This window comes from Bos mutus, chromosome 9 (assembly GCF_027580195.1).
Source record: "Bos mutus isolate GX-2022 chromosome 9, NWIPB_WYAK_1.1, whole genome shotgun sequence".
In the NCBI taxonomy this organism is placed as follows: Eukaryota; Metazoa; Chordata; class Mammalia; order Artiodactyla; family Bovidae; genus Bos; species Bos mutus.
This window is the reverse complement of record NC_091625.1, coordinates 80158633-80181141: the sequence shown is the minus strand read 5'-3', so window position 1 is coordinate 80181141 and position 22509 is coordinate 80158633. Positions and strand designations below refer to the sequence as shown.

At 42.9% G+C, this 22509-nt stretch overlaps 1 protein-coding gene across 10 annotated transcripts in view; it reads left to right on the top strand.

Annotated features, from left to right (window-relative positions):
- HIVEP2 (HIVEP zinc finger 2) overlaps positions 1 to 22509 on the top strand; it is a 219165-nt gene that overhangs the window by 183961 nt on the left and 12695 nt on the right. For all 10 annotated transcript variants that reach the window (XM_070376782.1, XM_070376779.1, XM_070376776.1 and 7 more), the window contains 4 exons: positions 3642 to 3686; positions 4352 to 9909; positions 12059 to 12213; positions 19253 to 19428. In XM_070376782.1, the coding sequence (XP_070232883.1) occupies positions 4738 to 9909; positions 12059 to 12213; positions 19253 to 19428 (5503 nt within the window). In that variant the 5' untranslated portion in view covers positions 3642 to 3686; positions 4352 to 4737. The remainder of the gene's footprint in view (positions 1 to 3641; positions 3687 to 4351; positions 9910 to 12058; positions 12214 to 19252; positions 19429 to 22509) is intronic.

Sequence of the window (22509 nt, the reverse complement as noted above, 5' to 3'; positions counted from 1 at the left end):
TTTAAGCCAACTTTTTTACTCTCCTCTTTCACTTTCATCAAAAAGCTCTTTAGTTTCTCTTCACTTTCTGCCATAAGGGTGGTATCATCTGCATATCTGAGGTCACTGATATTTCTCCCGGCAATCTTGATTCAAGCTTATGCTTCAGACAGCCTGGCATTTCATATGATGTACTCTGCATATAAGTTAAATAAACAGGATGATAATATACAGTCTTTATATACCCTGTTCCCAATTTGGAACCAGTCTGTTATTCCATGTCAGGTTCCTAATGTTGCTTCTTGAGCTGCATACAGGTTTCTCAGGAGGCAGATAAGGTGGTCTGGTATTCCCATCTCTTTAAAAATTTTCCACAGTTTTCTGTGATCCACCCAGTCAAAGGAATAAGCATAGTCAATGAAGCAGAAGTAGATGTTTTTCTGGAACTCTCTTGCTTTTTTTTTATGATCCAACAGATGTCGGCAATTTGATCTCTGGTTCCTCTGCCTTTTCTAAATCCAGCTTGTACATCTGGAAATTCTGAGTTCATGTACTGTTGAGGCCTAGCTTGGAGGATTTTTAGCATGACCTTGCTAGCATGTGAAACGAGTGCAATTGTGTGGTAGTTTGAACATTTTTTGGCATTGCATTTCTTTGGGATTGGAATGAAAACAGCTTTTCCAGTTCTGTGACCACTGCTGAGTTTTCCAAATTTGCTGGCATATTGAGTGCAGCATTTTCACAGCATCATCATTTAGGACTTGAAATAGCTCAGCTGGAATTCCATCACTAGCTTTGTTCATAGTGATGCTTCCTAAGGCCCACTTGACTTTGCAGTCCAGAATGTCTGGCTCTAGGTGAGTAATCAAACCATTGTGGTTATCTGGGTCATTAAGATATTTTTTGTATAGTTCTTCTGTGTATTCTTACCACTTCTTCCTAATATCTTCTGCTTCTGTTAGATCTATACTGTTTCTGTCCGCTATTGTGTCCATCTTCACATGAAATACTCCCTTGGTATCTCTGATTTTCTTGAGAGATCTCTAGTCTTTCCCATTTTATTGTTTTCTTCTATTTCTTTGCATTGATCACTTAGGAAGGCTTTCTTATCTCTCCTTACTATTCTTTGGAACTCTGCATTCAGATAGGTATATCTTTCCTTTTCTCCTTTGCCTTTCACTTCTCTTCCTTTCTCAGCTATTTGTAAGGTCTCCTCAGACAACCATTTTGCCTTTTTAGCATTTCTTTTTCCTGGGGATGGTTTTGATTACCACCTCCTGTACAATGTTTTGAACCTCCATCCATAGTTCTTCAGGCACTCTGTTGATCAGATCTAATCCCTTGAATCTGTTTGGCACTTTCACTGTATAATTGTAAGGGATTTGATTTAAGTCACACTTGAATGACTTCGTGGTTTTCTCTACTTTCTTCAGTTAAGTCTGCATTTTGCAATAAGGAGTTCATGATCTGAGCCACAGTAAACTCCCAGTCTTGTTTTTGCTAACTTATAGAGCTTCTTCATCTTCAACTGTAAAGAATATAATCAGTCTGATATCGGTATTGAACATCTGATGATGTTCATGTGTAAAGCTGTCTATTGTGTTGTTGCAAGAGGATGTTTGCTATGACCAATGTGTTCTTTTGGCAAAACTCTGTTAGCCTTTGCCCTGCTTCATTTTGTACTCCAAGGCCAAACTTGCCTTACTCCAGGTATCTCCTGACTTCCTACTTTTGCATTCCAGTCCACTATGATGAAAAAGACATTTTTTTTTTTTTTGGTGTTAGTTCTAGAAGGTCTTATAACCTTCTAGATCAGATCAGATCAGATCAGTTGCTCAGTCATGTCCGACTCTTTGCGACCCCATGAATCGCAGCACGCCAGGCCTCCCTGTCCATACCAACTCCCGGAGTTCACTCACACTCACATCCATCGACTCAGTGATGCCATCCAGTCATCTCATCCTCTGTCGTCCCCTTCTCCTCTTGCCCCCAATCCCTCCCAGCATCAGAGTCTTTTCCAATGAGTCAACTCTTCACATGAGGTGGCCAAAGTACTGGAGTTTCAGCTTTAGCATCATTCCTTCCAAAGAAATCCCAGGGCTGATCTCCTTCAGAATGGACTGGTTGGATCTCCTTGCAGTCCAAGGGACTCTCAAGAGTCTTCTCCAACACCACAGTTCAAAAGCATCAATTCTTCAGCGCTCAGCCTTCTTCACAGTCCAGCTCTCACATCCATACATGACCACAGGAAAAACCATAGCCTTGACTAGACGAACCTTTGTTGGCAAAGTAATGTCTCTGCTTTTGAATATGCTATCTAGGTTGGTCATAACTTTCCTTCCAAGGAGTAAGCGTCTTTTAATTTCATGGCTGCAGTCACCATCTGCAGTGATTTTGGAGCCCCAAAAAATAAAGTCTGACACTGTTTCCACTGTTTCCCCATCTATTTCCCATGAAGTGATGGGACTGGATGCCATGATGTTCGTTTTCTGAATGTTGAGTTTTAAGCCAACTTTTTCACTCTCTATTTCCACTTTCATTAAGAGGCTTTTGAGTTCCTCTTCACTTTCTGCCATAAGGGTGGTGTCATCTGCATATCTGAGGTTATTGATATTTCTCCTGGCAATCTTGATTCCAGCTTGTGTTTCTTCCAGTCCAGCGTTTCTCCTGATGTACTCTGCATAGAAGTTAAATAAACAGGGTGACAATATACAGCCTTGACGAACTCCTTTTCCTATTTGGAACCAGTCTGTTGTTCCATGTCTAGTTCTAACTGTTGCTTCCTGACCTGCATACAAATTTCTCAAGAGGTCTCTTCATAGAACTGTTCAACTTCAGCTTCTTTGGCGTTAGAGGTTGGGCATAGACTTCAATTACTATGATATCAAATGGTTTACCTTAGAAATGAACCAAGATCATTCTTTCATTTTAAGACTGCGGAGACATTACTTTGCCAACAAAGGTCCATCTAGTCAAAGCTATGGTTTTTCCAGTAGCAGTATGGATATGAGAGTTGGACTCTAAAGAAAGCTGAGCACCGAAGAATTGATGCTTTTGAACCGTGGTGTTGGAGAAGACTCTTGAGAGTCCCTTGGACTGCAAGGAGATACAACCAGTCCATCCTAAAGGAAATCAGTCCTGAATATTCATTGGAAAGACTGATGCTGAAGCTGTAACTCCAATACATTGGCCACCTGATGCGAAGAACTGACTCATTTGAAAAGACCCTGATGCCGGGAAGGATGGCTGGATGTCATCACCGATTTGATGGACATGAGTTTGAGTAAACTCTGGGAATTGGCGATAGACAGGGAGGCCTGGCATGCTGCAGTCCATAGTGTCACGGAGAGTTGTACACGACTGAGTGACTGAACTGAACTGAACTGCATTTTGGACTCTTGTTGACTATGAGGGCTACTCCATTTCTTCCATGGAATTCTTGCCCACAGTAATAGATATAATGGTGATCTGAATTAAATTTGCCGATTCCCATCCATTTTAGTTCACTGATTCCTAAAATGTCGGTGTTCACTCTTGCCATCTCCTTACATCTCATAACATTGTGAGATCTACATATAATGAATTTTAAATTGACATTTGTAATCGGCAATATTGTAGCTTAATGGAACAATATTTCCTAACTGTATTTATTTTCTACCCAGGAAGCGACAAGACAATCATGCCCATGAGAACTCTAAACCATTCAGGTAAACATTATATTTTTTAACTTTCCCCAAAATATATTTTGTCATCCATATTATGAAGATTTTATAACTATTTTATTTAGATGCACTTTTCTGCCTTTTCCAAAGCTCTGTGACAATCTTTAATTCTTGCAGCCAGCCTTAGTCTAATCAATGTTTTTAAGCTATAAAATATACTTATATTTTATGTTAACATTATATATAATACATATAACATTTTATGTTAACATTGTATTATATACTTGTAAATTATATCATATTATACATTTAACAAATCTAAATAGAGAAATATGTAGTACACTTAGCATGTAAGTCATAAAACTTGGTTAGCAACAGGTCTAAATTTATTTTAATGAAGACTTTTAAAATTTTTATGATTTTATAAGTACATATCAAAAGTTTTCCTTTAAATGGTCTTATTTTATCAAGATTATGGAGGGTTTAAAAGGGTGACCAAAAGTTAGGAGATTTATGCTTATGACAATATTAAATTTGTAATTAATAACCTTTAATTGTGGAATTAGTGTAACAGATATAAAAAGGATTTCTTGGAATAAACATATTTTCACTGTATCTAATTTCAGGCTGTATATTTAGGGTTGGTTTTAGTTTCTTACTTGATATCTGTTATTGACAATCTCTTTGTGTTTTATTCTGTTTTCTTTCAGACCATTTTGTCTTAGTGAAACTGACGGTTGAACTTTGCTCTAGTTGATGGGCAAAATTTCTCCTAGACTATTCATCATCCCAATTTCATCCTAGTTGAAAATATTCAAATGCCATAAGAAATCTTTATAGATTTGCACTTAGCTTTTGGATGGACATTTCTACAATGGAGAGAACTGTGTTATAGCCCCGGTCCAAGGACATTACCATCAAATGCCCACAGACTACGGGGTGGGTGTGGAAGGTTCTAAAGAGAAGGAGAACTCAGCAAGTTTGCAGACACCCTGGAACATGGAAGCAAGCAAGCTTTGAAAGGGACAGTTTGAAGACACTCCATGAGTCTGCACGGCTTTCAAGCAAACTAGCGCTTGAGACCTTGTGTGACAAAATGGACACTGGGGACACAGCTCTAGGACAAAAAGCTACCTCAAGGTCTGGAGAAACTGATAAAGCATCAGGTAGATGGAGACAGGAACAATCGGCTGTTATTAAGATGAGCACTTTTGGCAGTCAAGAAGGACAGCGGCAACCACAAATTGATCCTGAGCATATCGGAAACACAGCATCAGCACAACTCTTTGGTTCTGGGAAACTGGCCTCACCTAGTGAAGTGGTCCAGCAAGTGACAGAGAAGCAATACCCACCACACCGTCCAAGTCCTTATTCATGCCAACATTCACTCTCTTTCCCTCAGCACTCATTGCCACAGGGGGTCATGCACAGCAACAAGCCACACCAGAGCCTCGAAGGCCCTCCGTGGCTTTTCCCTGGCCCTTTGCCATCTGTTGCCTCTGAGGACCTATTTTCCTTTCCTATACACAGCCACAGTGGTGGTTATCCTAGAAAAAAGATTTCAAGTCTGAACCCTGCTTATAGCCAATACTCCCAGAAAAGTATCGAACAGTCCGAAGATGCTCACAAAAAAGAGCACAAACCCAAAAAGCCCGGCAAGTACATTTGCCCTTACTGCAGCAGGGCATGTGCCAAACCCAGCGTACTGAAAAAACACATCAGGTCCCATACCGGTGAGCGGCCATATCCATGTATACCTTGTGGTTTCTCTTTTAAGACGAAGAGCAATTTGTACAAGCACAGGAAGTCACATGCCCATGCAATTAAGGCAGGATTAGTCCCTTTCACAGAGTCAGCTGTATCAAAATTGGATCTAGAGGCCGGTTTTATTGATGTAGAAGCAGAAATACATTCGGACGGTGAACAGAGTACAGACACAGATGAGGAGAGTTCTTTGTTTGTCGAGGCTTCTGACAAAATGAGTCCTGGCCCACCCATTCCATTGGAAATGGCCAGCAGAGGTGGCTATCACGGGTCATTGGAAGAATCGCTGGGAGGTCCAATGAAGGTGCCCATTTTGATTATCCCCAAAAGCGGAATTCCTTTACCTAATGAAAGCTCTCAGTATATTGGCTCTGATATGTTACCAAATCCGACTTTAAGTACTAAGGCCGATGACTCTCACACAGTTAAACAGAAACTTGCACTAAGACTGTCAGAGAAAAAAGGACAAGATTCTGAGCCATCTCTGAACCTTCTGAGCCCGCACAGTAAAGGAAGCACTGACTCTGGTTACTTTTCCCGCTCAGAAAGTGCAGAGCAGCAGATCAGCCCTCCAAACACAAACGCGAAGTCTTATGAAGAAATCATCTTTGGAAAATACTGTCGGCTTAGTCCGAGAAATACACTCAGTGTTACAACCACAAGTCAGGAGCGCGCCACGATGGGTAGGAAGGGCACCATGGACTCATTACCTCACGTCAACACCAGGTTAGATGTCAAGATGTTTGAAGATCCTGTTTCACAGCTGATCCCAAGCAAGGCGGAAATTGACCCCAGTCAGACAGGCATGCTAAAATCCACCAAATTCAACAGTGAGTCAAGACAATCCCAGACGATTCCATCGTCTATCAGGAATGAAGGAAAACTTTATCCAGCCAATTTCCAAGGCAGCAACCCAGTTCTCCTCGAAGCTCCAGTTGACTCTTCACCCCTTATTCGAAGCAACTCAATGCCAACTTCTTCAGCAACTAACTTAAGTCTTCCTCCTTCTTTGAGAGGAAGTCACTCATTTGATGAGCGGATGACTGGCTCGGATGATGTGTTCTACCCAGGAACAGTAGGCATACCACCTCAGCGCATGTTAAGGAGACAAGCGGCTTTTGAGCTGCCTTCAGTCCAGGAGGGGCACCTGGAAGGAGACCACCATGGCAGGATGTCCAAAAGCATCACAGGTCCATCTTTGAAGGAAAAGAAATTGATTCCTGGGGACAGGGTCGGCTATGACTATGACGTCTGCCGCAAACCCTATAAGAAGTGGGAGGACTCTGAGACGATGAAGCAAAGCTACAGGGATGCTTCCTGCATCAGCCCCTTAAAACATGGCGGGGAGTATTTCATGGATCCCTCGGCCCCATCCCAGGGCGTGCCAACCATGTTTGGAACCACTTGCGAAACTCGAAAACGCCGGAAAGAAAAGAGCGTGGGGGACGAGGAGGACACCCCCATGATCTGCAGCAGCACGCCCTTGGGCATCGCGACTGCAGATTACGAGTCCAAGCTGCAGATGCAGGAAGGCGCGAGGAGTGGGTTTGGCCTGGCTGGACAGGAAAACCCTTCTCATGGGCACTCTGAGCGCTTTGACCTGTGTCGACCCCCGCTGCAATCTGGGAGTCCCTCTCTCGGGTTGGAGGAGTCACCCTTGTCGGCTGATCCGGACAAGCAATCGGATGGAGCGGGCAGGAAGCCTCCTGGAAATGTGATTTCTGTGATTCAGCACACCAACTCGCTGAGCCGCCCCAATTCCTTCGAGCGGTCCGAGTCCGCTGAACTCGCGGCCAGCGCCCAGGAGAAAGCCTCATCACCCTCCGAGACGTGCGACAGCGAGATCTCCGAAGCCCCGGTGAGCCCGGAGTGGGCCCCGCCCGGGGAAGGCGCAGAGGGCAGGGAAACCGTCCCCCGCGCCGCAAGTCCCGCCGCCGCCGCCGCCCTACCACGCACCGCCCGGCTGGTGCGCCAGCACAACATCCAGGTGCCGGAGATCCGTGTGACCGAGGAGCCGGACAAGCCGGAGAAAGAGAAGGAAACGCAGAGCAAAGAGCCAGAAAAGCCGGTGGAGGAGTTCCAGTGGCCCCAGAGAAGTGAGACCCTCTCCCAGCTCCCGGCCGAGAAGCTGCCGCCCAAAAAGAAGCGTCTGCGACTCGCGGACATGGAGCACTCCTCCGGGGAATCCAGCTTCGAGTCCACGGGCACCGGCCTCTCCCGCAGCCCCAGTCAAGAGAGTAACCTGTCCCACAGCTCCAGCTTCTCCATGTCTTTCGATCGAGAGGAGACCATGAAGCTTGTGGCTTCCAAGCCGGATGAGTTCGGAAAGCATTCGGAGTTCTTGACCGTCCCCGCCGGTTCCTACTCACTGTCAGTCCCCGGCCACCACCATCACCAAAAGGAGATGCGACGCTGCTCATCTGAGCAGATGCCTTGTCCTCACCCCACGGAGGTCCCAGAAATTCGGAGCAAGTCATTTGATTATGGGAACCTGTCCCACGCGCCCGCAGCCGGGGCGTCGGCCGCCTCTGCGCTGTCCCCATCCCGGGAGAGGAAGAAGTGCTTTCTGGTGCGCCAGGCGTCCTTCAGCGGCTCTCCCGAGATCTCCCAGGGGGAGGCCGGCGTGGATCTGGGTGTCAAGCAGGAGCAGCTGGAGCATCTACACGCCAGCCTCAGGTCCACGTGGCCCCACAACGCATGCTCCGTGCTCCCTCCCCTCCCGGCGGAGGACCCAGGGAAGCAAGTCGTGGGTCCCTGCCCCCAGCTGAGCTCAGGCCCCCTCCACCTGGCCCAGCAGCACATCCTGCACCTGGATAGTCAGGAATCTCTGAGAAATCCCTTGATACAACCGACATCCTATATTGCAAGCAAGCACTTGTCTGAACAGTCACATTTGTTTCCCAATCAGGAGGCTCTCCCGTTTTCTCCAATCCAGAGCGCCTTGTTTCAGTTCCAGTATCCTACCGTCTGTATGGTTCACTTACCAGCCCAGCAGCCCCCCTGGTGGCAGGCGCACTTTCCCCATCCCCTTGCTCAGCACGCTCCGAAGAGCTATGGCAAGCCTTCTTTCCAGGCAGAAGTTCACCCCAGCTACCCCTTGGAGCCCTTGGCCGAACACACTGGAAAGAAATCCGCTGATTACGCACACACGAAAGATCAAACCTACCCAGGTGGTTATTCAGGAACATCAGGGCTACCCTCAAAGAACCTCCTTCCAAAGTTTCCCTCTGGGGAGAGCACCAAGTCAACGGATACTCCCTCTGAGCAGGTTCTTCAGGAAGATTTCGCCTCAGCGAGCGCTGGGCCCTTGCAGTCCTTGCCGGGAACGGTGGTTCCTGTTAGGATCCAGACGCACGTCCCATCCTATGGGAGTGTCATGTACACAAGCATTTCTCAGATGCTTGGGCAGAACAGCCCTGCCATTGTCATATGCAAAGTCGATGAGAATGTGACCCAAAGAACCCTGGTAACCAACGCGGCCATGCAAGGGATAGGATTTAACATCGCCCAGGTGTTGGGGCAGCATGCAGGCTTGGAAAAATACCCCATCTGGAAAGTACCTCAGACTTTACCCCTTGGCTTGGAGTCCTCAATCCCCTTATGTTTACCTTCCACCTCTGACAGCGTGGCCACCCTGGGAGGCAGCAAACGTATGCTTTCTCCAGCCAGCAGCTTAGAACTCTTCATGGAAACAAAGCAGCAGAAACGAGTCAAGGAAGAAAAGATGTATGGACAGATCGTGGAGGAGCTCAGCGCCGTGGAGCTGACCAACTCAGACATCAAGAAGGATCTCTCCCGCCCCCAGAAACCCCAGCTGGTTCGACAGGGCTGTGCTTCTGAGCCAAAGGATGGCTTGGCGTCAGGGTCATCTTCCTTCTCCTCGCTGTCCCCCTCCTCATCTCAAGACCATCCCTCTTCCAGTGTGCCCTCAAGGGAGCCTGTCATGCCAGGCTCCCGAGCTTCCCCCCTGGGGCAGAAGTCATCCAGTGGGCAGTCAGAAAGCAAAGAGTCCTCAGATGAGTTGGACATTGATGAGACAGCCTCTGATATGAGCATGAGCCCTCAGACCTCCTCCTTACCACCTGGGGACAGTCAGCTCGAAGAGCAAGGAAAGGGCCAGAAGCTGCCTGCTGGTGTGCTGGTCCACAGGGCCTCAGGCCCAAGTGGGAAAGTGGCGAATTCAACTCTTCTTTTCACGGACATGGTAGATTTCCAGCAGATTCTTCAGTTCCCCAGTCTGCGGACAACAACAACTGTGAGTTGGTGCTTCTTGAATTATACAAAACCCAATTATGTGCAGCAGGCCACCTTCAAATCCTCGGTTTATGCTTCATGGTGCATTAGTTCCTGTAACCCAAACCCATCCGGATTGAACACCAAGACCACACTGGCTCTTCTGAGGTCCAAGCAAAAAATCACTGCAGAAATTTATACTCTGGCTGCGATGCACCGGCCTGGAACTGGCAAACTGACATCGTCAAGTGCTTGGAAGCAGTTTGCTCAGGTAACAAACTTTGTTTCTGAAAGTGTTCTGTGTTGTGGATTTGATTGCTGAGCAGAATAACTTAGTAAAGAATGTATGACCAAAAAGATACAAGTAAAGTGAAGGCCAAGGTGGGCAGAATCCTCCGTAGACAGGCCTTAACCACTGACGTGAACTTAGTTATGAGGGTCTTAGGACTGTCCCAAGCACAAAGCATCTCTCCGGCTAGGTGCTGTGAAATCCCACCTCAGGGGCTAATTCCTTAGAGTTCCTCCCCCTTCCAAACGACCTGGGTTAGTGACCTAGGAAATCAACTTTTTGGTGATGTGAGGAATTCAGGAAATTGTGAAATGAGGACATAGAACAAGGAGTGAGCACTAGAGAGGAAAGATCGGGAAGGTGTCAGTTACAAATTGGTGCTTGCCAAGGGCATTTACCATCTGCCTCTGCGGAGATTGCATCTGAACCTGTGCTTCTGTAGCTGTTGACCTTCGACATGCCCTGAAGGGTATTCAGGGTAGAGAGTGAAGCACTCTATACTCCAGGGAAACTGGTGGAACAGGTCTTTACATAGATATTTTTCAGGAACTGATTCCATGATTCCAGTCCTTATTGTTCAGTCACTCAGTTGTGTCCAGTTCTCTGCAACTCCATGGACTGTAGCACACCAGGCTTCCCTGACCTTCACTATCTCCTGGAGTTTGCTTAAACTTGTCCATTGACTCAGTGATGCTATCCAACCGTCTCATCCTCTGTCGCTCCCTTCTCCGGCCTTCAATCTTTCCTGGTATCAGGGTCTTTGCCAATGAGTAGTTTCCAATCCTTGCATCTCCTCATTTCTAGAAAAGTACTAAATCCCTTCATAGTGACATCAGCTCCTCGTGACTGGCAGAAAACCTTTTGTAAGAAGAGTGTTTGATGGCACTGAACTCCCCCTTCACCAAAATCTCATATATTGACCTTCCCCCACTACCACTGGGGCTTCCCTGGTGTCTCAGGCAGTAAAGAATCACCTGCAATGCAGGAGACCCAGGTTTGATCCCTGGGCCAAAGATCCCCTGGAGAAGGGAATGGCAACCCACTCCTATATTCTTGCCTGGAGAATGCCATGGACAAAGAGGCCTGGTGGGCTACAGTCCATGGGTTCACAAAGAGTTGGACACAACTGAGCAACTAACACACACATACACTAACTCTTTGGAGCAGTTTCTCAGGGCTATCTAAAGTGCTGTCTCCCAGGTTGCAGTTCTCAGTCAGTCAGTCAGTTCAGTTGCTCAGTCGTGTCTGACTCTTTGTCACCCCATGAATCGCAGCACGCCAGGCCTCCCTGTCCATCACCAACTCCCGGAGTTCACTCAGACTCATGTCCATCAAGTCAGTGATGCCATCCAGCCATCTCATTCTCTGTCGTCCCCTTCTCCTTCTGCCCTCAATCCCTCCCAGCATCAGAATCGTTTCCAACGAGTCAACTCTTTCTCATTTTGCCTCAAATTAAACTCAACTCACAACTCTCATGTTATGCATCTTTTTTCAGTCAACAAAGGAGACTGCAGGATGTCAGAACTGAACTCTGCAAACTTCTGGGGAAGGAGTTGTTCCCATTGACTATACTTTTTACTATAATTTATTTTATATTTATAATACATATTTTTTTCTCTCAACTCATTTTTCCAAGGATTAGTGGGTTTGCTTCTGCATGAACAATTATTGCCTTACATGTAAAATTATAAAAATATTAATAAGGGCAATTTTGGAATTTATGCTAATAAAAAAAGTAAATGGAGGATTTATAAATATAAAATCTATAAAATATACAGTATATTTCAGTTACCATTTCTTTTTAATAACTTTTGAGAATATTTTTGAAATGCATAGAGATTGCTTGACTTGCTACTTCCAAAATACAGCACTTGTTTTTAACATTTTTATTAGTGTTGCACAGTATATGTGCTAATGGGGTCTTGTTTTTAAAAGAATGTTGAATTTATTCTGTAGAAACTGTCATTCTTTTTTGATTTTATCCCCCTTGTCCCTTCTTTTATGTAGCCACCCTATGGCCTTTTAGTATGGAATTTAGGTTAATTTTCAGAGACCATGAAAGAGTGGAATATGTGGGCTTCCTCTCTGTTTTAGGGAATGCATACAAAATGATTCTCTCTTTTTCCTGCAGATGAAACCTGATGCGACCTTTTTATTTGGCAGCAAACTAGAAAGGAAGCTAGTGGGAAGTATCCTAAAGGAAAGAGGGAAAGGAGATATTCATGGAGATAAGGATATTGGATCCAAGCAAACTGAGCCTATTCGAATTAAAATCTTTGAAGGAGGGTAAGGAAACATAAGTGCAAATGTCAACTATTCTATTAGACATCAGAGTTAATGGTCCTGAGTGTCTGTGTGGAAAATATCATATCTCCTCTGGTCTGAAGCATAAAGCAAATTCTTTTTCTATACACATTTCTGAAGTCTGTTTGGTAACAGATAATGAGTTTATGCCCATGCTTTCATGACTTGCTTTTAATAAAAATGTCTTATTGTATATGGTTTAAACCTCTGCCTTAAATTTTCATACCTCTAATTTAAATTGCTGGACTTTTGATGTCATCTAAGTTTGTTCATTCTTTAGTATTATTTTTACAAGCACTTGTGTTACTAATGGACATATTTTTATTTTGCATTGCAAAAATGAAATCTTGCACACTCATGTGTGCACTTGGAATCTAGTTGGTTTTATTGCTTTTATTATTACCTGAACTCCAGATGTATGGGATTTCACCAGTTCCTGCACTGCCCTCTTTTCTCTTCCAGGACTCAAGCCAGAGCACCGTCTTGCATTTAGTTGTCATGTTTCCCCAGCCTCCTCTGATCTGTGATAGTTTCTCTGTCTTTAGGAATTTCTTTTTAAGAATTCTGAGTTGCAGAAACTCAAATGATAAGGTTCAATGACTTTGTTATCTAGCTAGTTAAGAAAAATTACACATGTGTGTAATGTGAAGTTTTAGATTTTGATAGAAAAGTATCTTCAATCCAGTCACATTGGAGAAAAAGCCCAGATATTTGCTTTAAAATTTTAAAAATTTAAAGGACATCAACCACATTTGGGGATTGTGATGTAATTACCTTATCTCTACAACAGATCTAATTTACAACTTTCCATGAGCATGAATTTATTCTAATTATATTTAAAGGACAAAGTAATGTTATCTGTTTGACTCTAAATTGTTAGTTCAGTTCAGTCCCTCAGTCATGTCTGACTCTCTGCGATCCCATTAATCACAGCACACCAGGCCTCCGGGCCATCACCAACTCCCGGAGTTCACTCAAACTCATGTCCATCGAGTCGGTGATGCCATCCAGCCATCTCATCCTCTGTCATCCCCTTCTGCTCCTGCCCCCCAATCCCTCCCAGTATCAGAGTCTTTTCCAATGAGTCAACTCTTCGCATGAGGTGGCCAAAGTACTGGAGTTTCAGCTTTAGCATCATTCCTTCCAAAGAAATCCCAGGGCTGTTCTCCTTCAGAATGGACTGGTTGGATCTCCTTGCAGTCCAAGGGACTCTCAAGAGTCTTCTCCAACACCACAGTTCAAAAGCATCGATTCTTTGGCACTCAGCTTTCTTCACAGCCCAACTCTCACACCCATACATGACCACTGGAAAAACCATAGCCTTGACTAGACGAACATTTGTTGGCAAAGTAATGTCTCTGCTTTTGCATATGCTATCTAGGTTGGTCATAACTTTCCTTCCAAGGAGTAAGCGTCTTTTAATTTCATGGCTCAGTCACCATCTGTAGTGATTTTGGAGCCCAAAAAAATAAAGTCTGACACTGTTTCCACTGTTTCCCCATCTATATCCCATGAAGTGATGGGACCAGATGCCATGATCTTTGTTTTCTGAATGTTGAGCTTTAAGCCAACTTTTTCACTCTCCTCTTTCACTTTGACCAAGAGGCTTTTGAGTTCCTCTTCGCTTTCTGCCATAAGGGTGGTGTCATCTGCATATCTGAGGCTATTGATATTTTTCCCGGAAATCTTGATTCCAGCTTGTGCTTCTTCCAGCCCAGTGTTTCTCGTGATGTACTCTGCATATAAGTTAAATAAGCAGGAGGACAATATACAGCCTTGACGAACTCCTTTTCCTATTTGAAACCAGTCTGTTGTTCCATGTCTAGTTCTAACTGTTGCTTCCTGACCTGCATATAGGTCTCAAGAGGCCGGTCAGGTGGTCTGGTATTCCCATCTTTTTTCAGAATTTGCCACATTTTTTGTGATCCACACAATCAAAGGCTTTGGCATAGTCAATAAAGCAGAAATAGATGTTTTTCTGGAACTCTCTTGCTTTTTCCATGATCCAGCAAATGTTGGCAATTTGATCTCTGGTTCCTCTGCCTTTTCTAAAACCAGCTTGAACATCTGGAAGTTCACAGTTCAAGTATTGCTGAAGCCTGGCTTGGAGAATTTTGAGAATTACTTTACTAGCGTGTGAGATGAGTGCAATTGTGTGTAGTTTGAGCATTCTTTGGCACTGCCTTTCTTTGGGATCGTTATGAAAACTGACCTTTTCCAGTCCTGTGGCCACTGCTGAGTTTTCCAAATTTGCTGGCATATTGAGTGCAGCACTTTCACAGCATCATCTTTCAGGATTTGAAATAGCTCAACTGGAATTCCATCACCTCCACTAGCTTTGAAGGCCCACTTGACTTCACATTCCAGGATGTCTGGCTCTAGGTCAGTGATCACACCATCATGATTATCTTGGTCATGAAGATCTTTTTTGTACAGTTCTTCTGTGTATTCTTGCCACCTCTTCTTAATATCTTTTGCTTCTGTTAGGTCCCTACCATTTCTGTCCTTTATCGAGCCCATCTTTGCATGAAATGTTCCCTTGGTATCTCTAATTTTCTTGAAGAGATCTCTAGTCTTTCCTATTCTGTTGTTTTCCTCTATTTCTTTGCATTGATCACTGAGGAACGCTTTCTTATCTCTCCTTGCTATTCTTTGGAACTCTGCATTCAGATGCTTATACCTTTCCTTTTCTCCTTTGCTTTTCGCTTCTCTTCTTTTCACAGCTATTTGTAAGGCCTCCCCAGACAGCCATTTTGCTTTTTTTCATTTCTTTTCCATGGGGATGGTCTTGATCCCTGTCTCCTGTACAATGTCACAAACCTCTCTCCATAGCTCATCAGGCACTCTATCTATCAGATCTAGGCCCTTAAATCTATTTCTCACTTCCACTGAATTTGATTTAGGTCATACCTGAATGGTCTAGTGGTTTTCCCTACTTTCTTCAATTTCAGTCTGAATTTGGCAATAAGGAGTTCATGATCTGAGCCACAGTCAGCTCCCTGTCTTGTTTTTGCTGACTGTATAGAGCTTCTCCATCTTTGGCTGCAAAGAATATGATCAGTCTGATTTCGGTGTTGACCATGTGGTGATGTCCATGTGTAGAGTCTTCTCTTGTGTTGTTGGAAGAGGGTGTTTGCTATGACCATTGTGTTCTCTTGGCAAAACTCTATTAGCCTCTGCCCTGCTTCATTCTGTACTCCAAGGCCAAATTTGCCTGTTACCCCAGGTGTTTCTTGACTTCCTACTTTTGCATTCCAGTCCCCTATAATGAAAAGGACATCTTTTTTGGGTGTTAGTTCTAAAAGGTCTTGTAGGTTCATAGAACCGTTCAACTTCAGCTTCTTCAGCGTTACTGGTTGGGGCATAGACTTGGATTACTGTGATATTGAATGGTTTGCCTTGGAAACGAACAGAGATCATTCTGTCGTTTTTGAGATTGCATCCAAGTACTGCATTTTGGACTTTTTTGTTGACCATGATGGCTGCTCCATTTCTTCTAAGGGATTCCTGCCCGCAGTAGTAGATATAATGGTCATTTGAGTTAAATTCACCCATTTCAGTCCATTTTAGTTTGCTGATTCCTAGAATGTCGACGTTCACTCTTGCCATCTCCTGTTTGACCACTTCCAATTTACCTTGATTCATGGACCTGACATTCCAGGTTCCTATGCAATATTGCTCTTTACAGCATCGGACCTTGCTTCTATCACCAGTCACATCCACAACTGGGTATTCTTTTTGCTTTGGCTCCATCCTTTCATTCTTTCTGGAGTTATTTCTCCACTGATCTCCAGTAGCATATTGGGCACCTACTGACCTGGGGAGTTTCTCTTTCAGTGTCCTATCATTTTGCCTTTTCATACTGTTCAGGGGGTTCTCAAGGCAAGAATACTGAAGTGGTTTGCCATTCCCTTCTCCAGTGGACCACATTCTGTCAGACCTCTCCACCATGACCTGCTTGTCTTGGGTTGCCCCATGGGCATGGCTTAGTTTCATTGAGTTAGACAAGGCTGTGGTCCTAGTGTGATTAGATTGACTAGTTTTCTGTGATTATGGTTTCAGTGTGTTTGCCCTCTGATGCCCTCTCATAAACCCTACCATTTATTTGGGTTTCTCCTACCTTGGACGTAGGGTATCTGTTCACGGCTGCTCCTTACCTTGGACAAGGGGCATCTCCTCATAGCCGCCCCTCCTGACCTTCAACGTGGAGTAGCTCCTCTCAGCCCTCCTGCACCTGCACAGCCGCAGCTCCTTGGACTTGGGGTTGCTCCTCTTGGCCGCCACCCCTGACCTCGGGCATGGGGTAGCCCCTCTTGGCCGCTCCTGCGTGGTTGCAGCCTGGCGCTCTCAGCCGCTGCCCCTGACCTCGGGTGTGGGGTAGCTCCTCTCGGCCATGCTTCTGCATGGTCCGTCGCAGCCGGCCTTGGTAATACAAGATATCAGTTTCTCACATAGATTTACCATTTGGAGATAGATTATGGAAGCTGGTTCCCTCAGAGGGTTGGCCCCCTTTGGGTGGATGCCTGAGTAATGTCACCACTGAAGCCACAATTGTTTATCGTCATGAAGCTTGTCTCAGTATTGTTGGGACATTCCTCATCTTTTAACACAAACAAGAGAAACAGAGACAATATCTTTCCTCAGAGACCAAGAAGTTCCTGTGACTGAGTCAACCCTTGTGTCTAGCAGTCTTCTTCAGAGCAGTGCACTTGTGCTAGATAAGCGAGACCTTCACAGGTCTGCGTGCTTTGGGGAGCTCCTCTCCACTAACAAAAGATGCAAATGAAAAGCATATGTGAACATTTTATTACTGTGTTTTGATGATCCAAAAGGACTGTGCCAATATTTCATTTCCTCTTCCTTTCATTGTCTCTTTACGGGCTATATATCTCATTCATTCCTTAATCTGTGATCCAACTTCTGCCTGGTGGTGACCAGTTGTTTATTCCAAGAAATGTGTTAAAACCTCTTATTTTGCCATTGCAAAGTGATAACTTCCAAAAAAAAAATTACTGACCAAATTTGTAAGTGTATATGTTTCCTGTATTGTCTAATACATAGACCTAATAATTTCATTGCTGTTGTTGTTTAGTTGCTAAGTCATGTCCAGCTCTTTGTGACCCCATGGACTGTAGCCCACCAGGCACCTCTGTCCATGGGATTTCTTAGGCAAGGATACTAGAGTAGGTTGCCATATTTTTTCAAAAATCCATTAATTCTTGTATCAAGTAGATTTATGGGTCTGTAAAACTTTTGAAGGGTAAATATTTTATTTGTACAGATTTTTCTAATACATTTATATTTTATACAGAACTTAATTTTCATTCTGGAAGCAAGTTAATCAGCTAAGGAATTTAAAATAGTATTATTTGAAAATAAAATGCATTTTCCATCAAGTACAATGATGCACCACAGAAAGCTTGAAGTACCCTTCCCTGAAGAAGAATTGCTGTCTATGAAATTATTTGTTTTATTCTGTAGTCCTTAGGTAGTTTCATCCAGTTTGGGGCAGAGAATATTGGTATTAAAAGGTGACATATTGTGCAACTTTAGGTTCCTTTCTGCTTTATCACAAAAGACAATGAGATAAAAGATAAATTTCAAATTAGTTTTGAAGAAAAAGTTGACTTTGGAAATTCTTTGTAAACGGGGAAAGATTTAAAGGACTAAAAAGTACATAAAATTGACTATTCATATTTTTGACTACTTAATTCTCACCTGGATTGATACTGACTGAAAAATAGATAATGTTAAGATCAAATAGTATCCATAGCAGAGCTGATAGGATGGATTTTCTATCTTAAAAATCCTTCAGTGGTTTGGACGAATAGAAGTGAATTTTATTTCTGATAATGGATTAGCTGGAACAAAATAGAGAAGTTTGCAATGCTCTTAGAATATTTAAAAACAAACAAACAAAAAACTAAATCTAAGGCCTTTAAGTCAGCCCACACTGAGTTAGGGTGTTTGTAGGTCACTCTACCTTTGGAAGTTATAAAAAGAATCCTCAAAAGAAATATCTTTGGCAGTAGACCCATAATTCTAGCCTGAGATTTAAGAGATAATTGTGTTCACTGAGTTATTCAGTAGAATGCTGCTATACGCTATGATGGGTCATCTTTCCTTAAATTCTGAAAAAAATGTGACCAATGGTGATCACTGGGTAGGTTTCTTCCAAGGATTATTACAGTGAATACCTAAGACTTTGTTCATCTTACTGATTTAATTAAATTGGATGACCTCAGACATCCTTTCAAACCTCTCTATAAACCCTTCCAGAAACAAAGGCAAATTTGATTGAAAAATAGAATCTCTAGTTTTCATTATGTAACAGTACCTTCCAGAAGCCACTTGAAATTTAGACTTCACTTCAGTACAGAATTACGGTCCTTGGGAAGAACAGATCAAATCTGCAGGCAACAGTTGGTGAGCTCAGCTCAGCCTGTGTAAGCTAGAAATTTCTGACTCTCGTGCCAGGATTGTAAAAATAGAGTAGAAACTTGCAGTGAAGAATTCTATAATCAGTTATATTTATTCTAGCAATTTAGAGGAGTATATGTGTTGTGAATGCACATCTTAGATGATGTAATGTTAACAAGTGATATGTGATGGTTTAAGTATGCTAGTATAACTTTTTGGATGTTTCTTGGTATCCAAATCTGGAAGCAGTAAGGCGCACAGTGCTGCAACTCTTTGCGGCTTATATAAGCCCATTTGAACTTCTATACAGAGTCCATATAGGCACATTTCATGGAAGAGCCAACTCCATTTTGAACTCCACATAGAAAAAAATTCCCTTTTGTTTACAATGCCTAATCTGTTACCAAGTTCTTTCAAGTACTGCATAGATTTCACTGGCTCTGTAGAAATAAAGTTGAATAATTGTAAAAGACCCATCTAAAATTTTGTCTTGCAAGTGATTAGCTTTTGATTTTATATATAACATGTATTTGGAAACATGTTAGTATTTGGAATCATGTAAAGTATTTGGAAACACACTGGATTTTCCCTCTTTTAACAGATATAAATCAAATGAAGATTATGTATATGTCAGAGGACGTGGACGTGGAAAGTACATTTGTGAAGAATGTGGGATTCGCTGTAAGAAACCGAGCATGCTCAAAAAGCATATCCGCACGCATACTGATGTCCGGCCTTATGTATGCAAGTTATGTAACTTCGCCTTCAAAACAAAAGGTACAGGTCTGATTTTTTTTTTTTTTTTAAGAGGGAAAACTTTTTTTTACTGGCGGTTCCAGATTCTGAATACCGTTTTGTAACTGTCATAGACAATTAGGTGGTTTTCTTTGTGAAACTGTGACACTCATGAAATGTGTTTTCTTTCTGTAAGTGGTCTGAGGATGTATGAGACAATGAGGCTCCTTTTATGACTGAAGTAAGAGCTATAGACTTAGGTCCAGGCTAGTAGTCTCGAAGGAAGTGGCTAAGAATTGCCTTCATAGCTATTACTTCTTGTTGGAAATGTTATGTGGTCTAGAGAATCTTTGCACCAGTATTGAAATTCTGCAGGGAGACAACCCATTCCGGGGCATTAGAAAAGCAAGGCAGCAGCTGGGAAGAAAACATGTGCCCATGGTCAGTTTCAAGATTATTAATAATGTAGAGACCCACAGAGTCCCGGGTGGGCCTCTCCATCCACACTTGCATTAATTATGTATAGAAATTTGATCGCTTGTGTTCTGTGTATTTATGAGCTCAGAGACAATTTCTTACTCTCGGGCCACAGCTATTAATCTCATAGAACTAAGACTTGCCTTGAAATGATATTCTGTCTTTAAAAAATAAGTCTGTTTTTAACAGATAGTCTTACCTGAAAATATTTTATACAAAAATGTTGCTTCAGTCATATTTCTATCATTTTGTAAAATTATTAAAATATTCATAAACTCAGTGTTTTCAGAATACAAATAGTTGTGGAATAGAGATGATTTGACTTCTATAGAAGTATATTTTACTACTTACTGTCAAAGTATGCAGGAGACATGGGTTCAATCCCCAGATCGAGAAGATCCCCTGGAGGAGGAAATGGTATCCCACTTTAGTATTCTTGCCAGGAAAATCCCATGGACAGAGAAGCCTGGTGGGCTACAGTCCATGGGGTCGCAGAGCCAGACATGACTGAGTATACACACACTCTTGCACACACGTAGAAGTACTAATGGAACCCTATAGACACCCCGCCACTAACCTTACACAAACATTTTCTGATGTTTTAACTTTAATTTGCATACTAATTAATCTGCTCCACTACCCATCAAGAAAAATAAATATCAAGTAAAACTATCTTTGGTAGGGAAATGTGTACCTACTTTCTTTTATACCCCAAATCCTAAATTGTCTTTATTGGTTTGTCAGAAATGTAAATGTGTTGCCTCTGAGCATATCTGTTTTTTCTTTATTAAAAAGATATTTATATTATAATTATGCCTCTTTGAAGCCACAAAAAGGGGGAGGGAATGTTCATTTGCATTTCAAAGGAGATAAATATGAGGTCCTTTAAACACCATCCACTTTTGCACAATCAAGCCTTTTATGTAGAACTTCAGTAAGAGACTCCCTAGGACATAAAAATATATAAACTTTGGTTTTAAGAAATAAAGCTGATCCACCGGTCATTACAACTGATATTTCCTGGCCGTGTGAGTTGACTGGGTATAGCCTCCTGAAACTGTACCTGAGGAAATGTCACATGGCTAGATATTTCTATCATGCTATATTTGGCTCTGAGCTATTGTCTTGGAGTTTTAGCAGAAAATAATTTATTCTTGATCATTATCGGAGTTTCCTTGTCACCCTTTGGAAAAATACAAATGTCTTAGGATCTTGAAAAGAGCAAATCATCCTGGGAAACCCCTTGCTGGTGTTCACTTCCAGCCAACTGCCTCTTGTCATATCATCTGAGTACAGAATCAGAGTGCTCTTGCAGGACTGGTACCTCCTCTTTGCCTGTGTCACTTCTCCAGACACCCTTTCCTGCCATTTTGCTGCTTTCTCTTTGCTCTAATTCTTCAGACGTTCAAGACTTCAATAAGCTAAAGTCAGGGCAGGGTCATTTCTGAGCCAGATTTCTAACTATAAACCTACCCTGAGGATGAGAGCCCAAAGCCTGAGTGCTTACTTGAAATAGGAAGAAAGACAAATATAAGAGAAGAAACACATATGAAGATCTAAATAAACTATCTGGACTTAACTAACTTCCACATCTATCCACATACACAGATTATTTGCACCCTTACAGAAGCAGATGATTTCTATTAATTTACAGATTTTTAAATTCTTGATAATCATGTGCTGTGCTTAGTCATGTCCAACTCTTTGTGACCCCATGGACTGTAGCCCAGCAGACTCTTTTGTCCATGGGGATTCTCCAAGCAAGAATACTGGAGTGGGGTGCCATGCCCTCCTCCGGGGGATCTTCCCAACCCAGGTCTTCCTCATTACAGGCGGAGTCTTTACCATTTGAGCCACCAGGGAAGCCCAAGAATACTGGAGTGGGTAACCTATCCCTTCTCCAGGAGAACCTCCCTACCCAGGAATTGAATCAGGTTCTCCTCCATTGCAAGTGGATTCTTAACCAGCTGAACTACCAGGGAAACTCATGATAATTTGTCCATAAGAATTTTTGAGATCTTTAGAAAAATTAGAGGTATAATTTTTTGGTATGTAAGAGCAATATGGGCCAAGAAATATTTCCATGTTTGGAGTTACAAAAATAGCACATTAAATTTGTAGGTATATAAGCAATAAGCCACATGTTAAGGATTCCTTGGTGGCTCAGATGGTAAAGAGTTTGCCTAAAATGCAGGAGACCCGAGTTCAATCCCTGGGGTCAGGAAAATTCCCTGGAGAAGGAAATGGCGACCCACTCCAGTATTCTTGCCTGGAAAAACCCATGGACAGAGGAGCCTGGGGGGCTACAGTCCATAGGGTCGCAAAGAGTCAGACACAACTAAGTGACTTCACTTCCCCTAATTAAAAAATAAAGTAATATAAACAAAATAATAAACAACCATGCCCCAGTTTAGAGTTGTGGCTCATATATTACATTAATAGTAAGCCAAAAACTCCTGCAAGAAGAACAAACTATTTTAGCAGGCTGGAGTTTCTGCCTGGATTCAGTGAGCCTACTCTTAAAGCATTTGCTGCTCTGTGACTAAAGCAGTGTCAAAGAACAAAGATACCAGGGCCCTTATAGCTGAATTAGTTCCTGAATTTCTTTTGATTAGTTATATATATGATGTGGAATGGGCTTTCCGT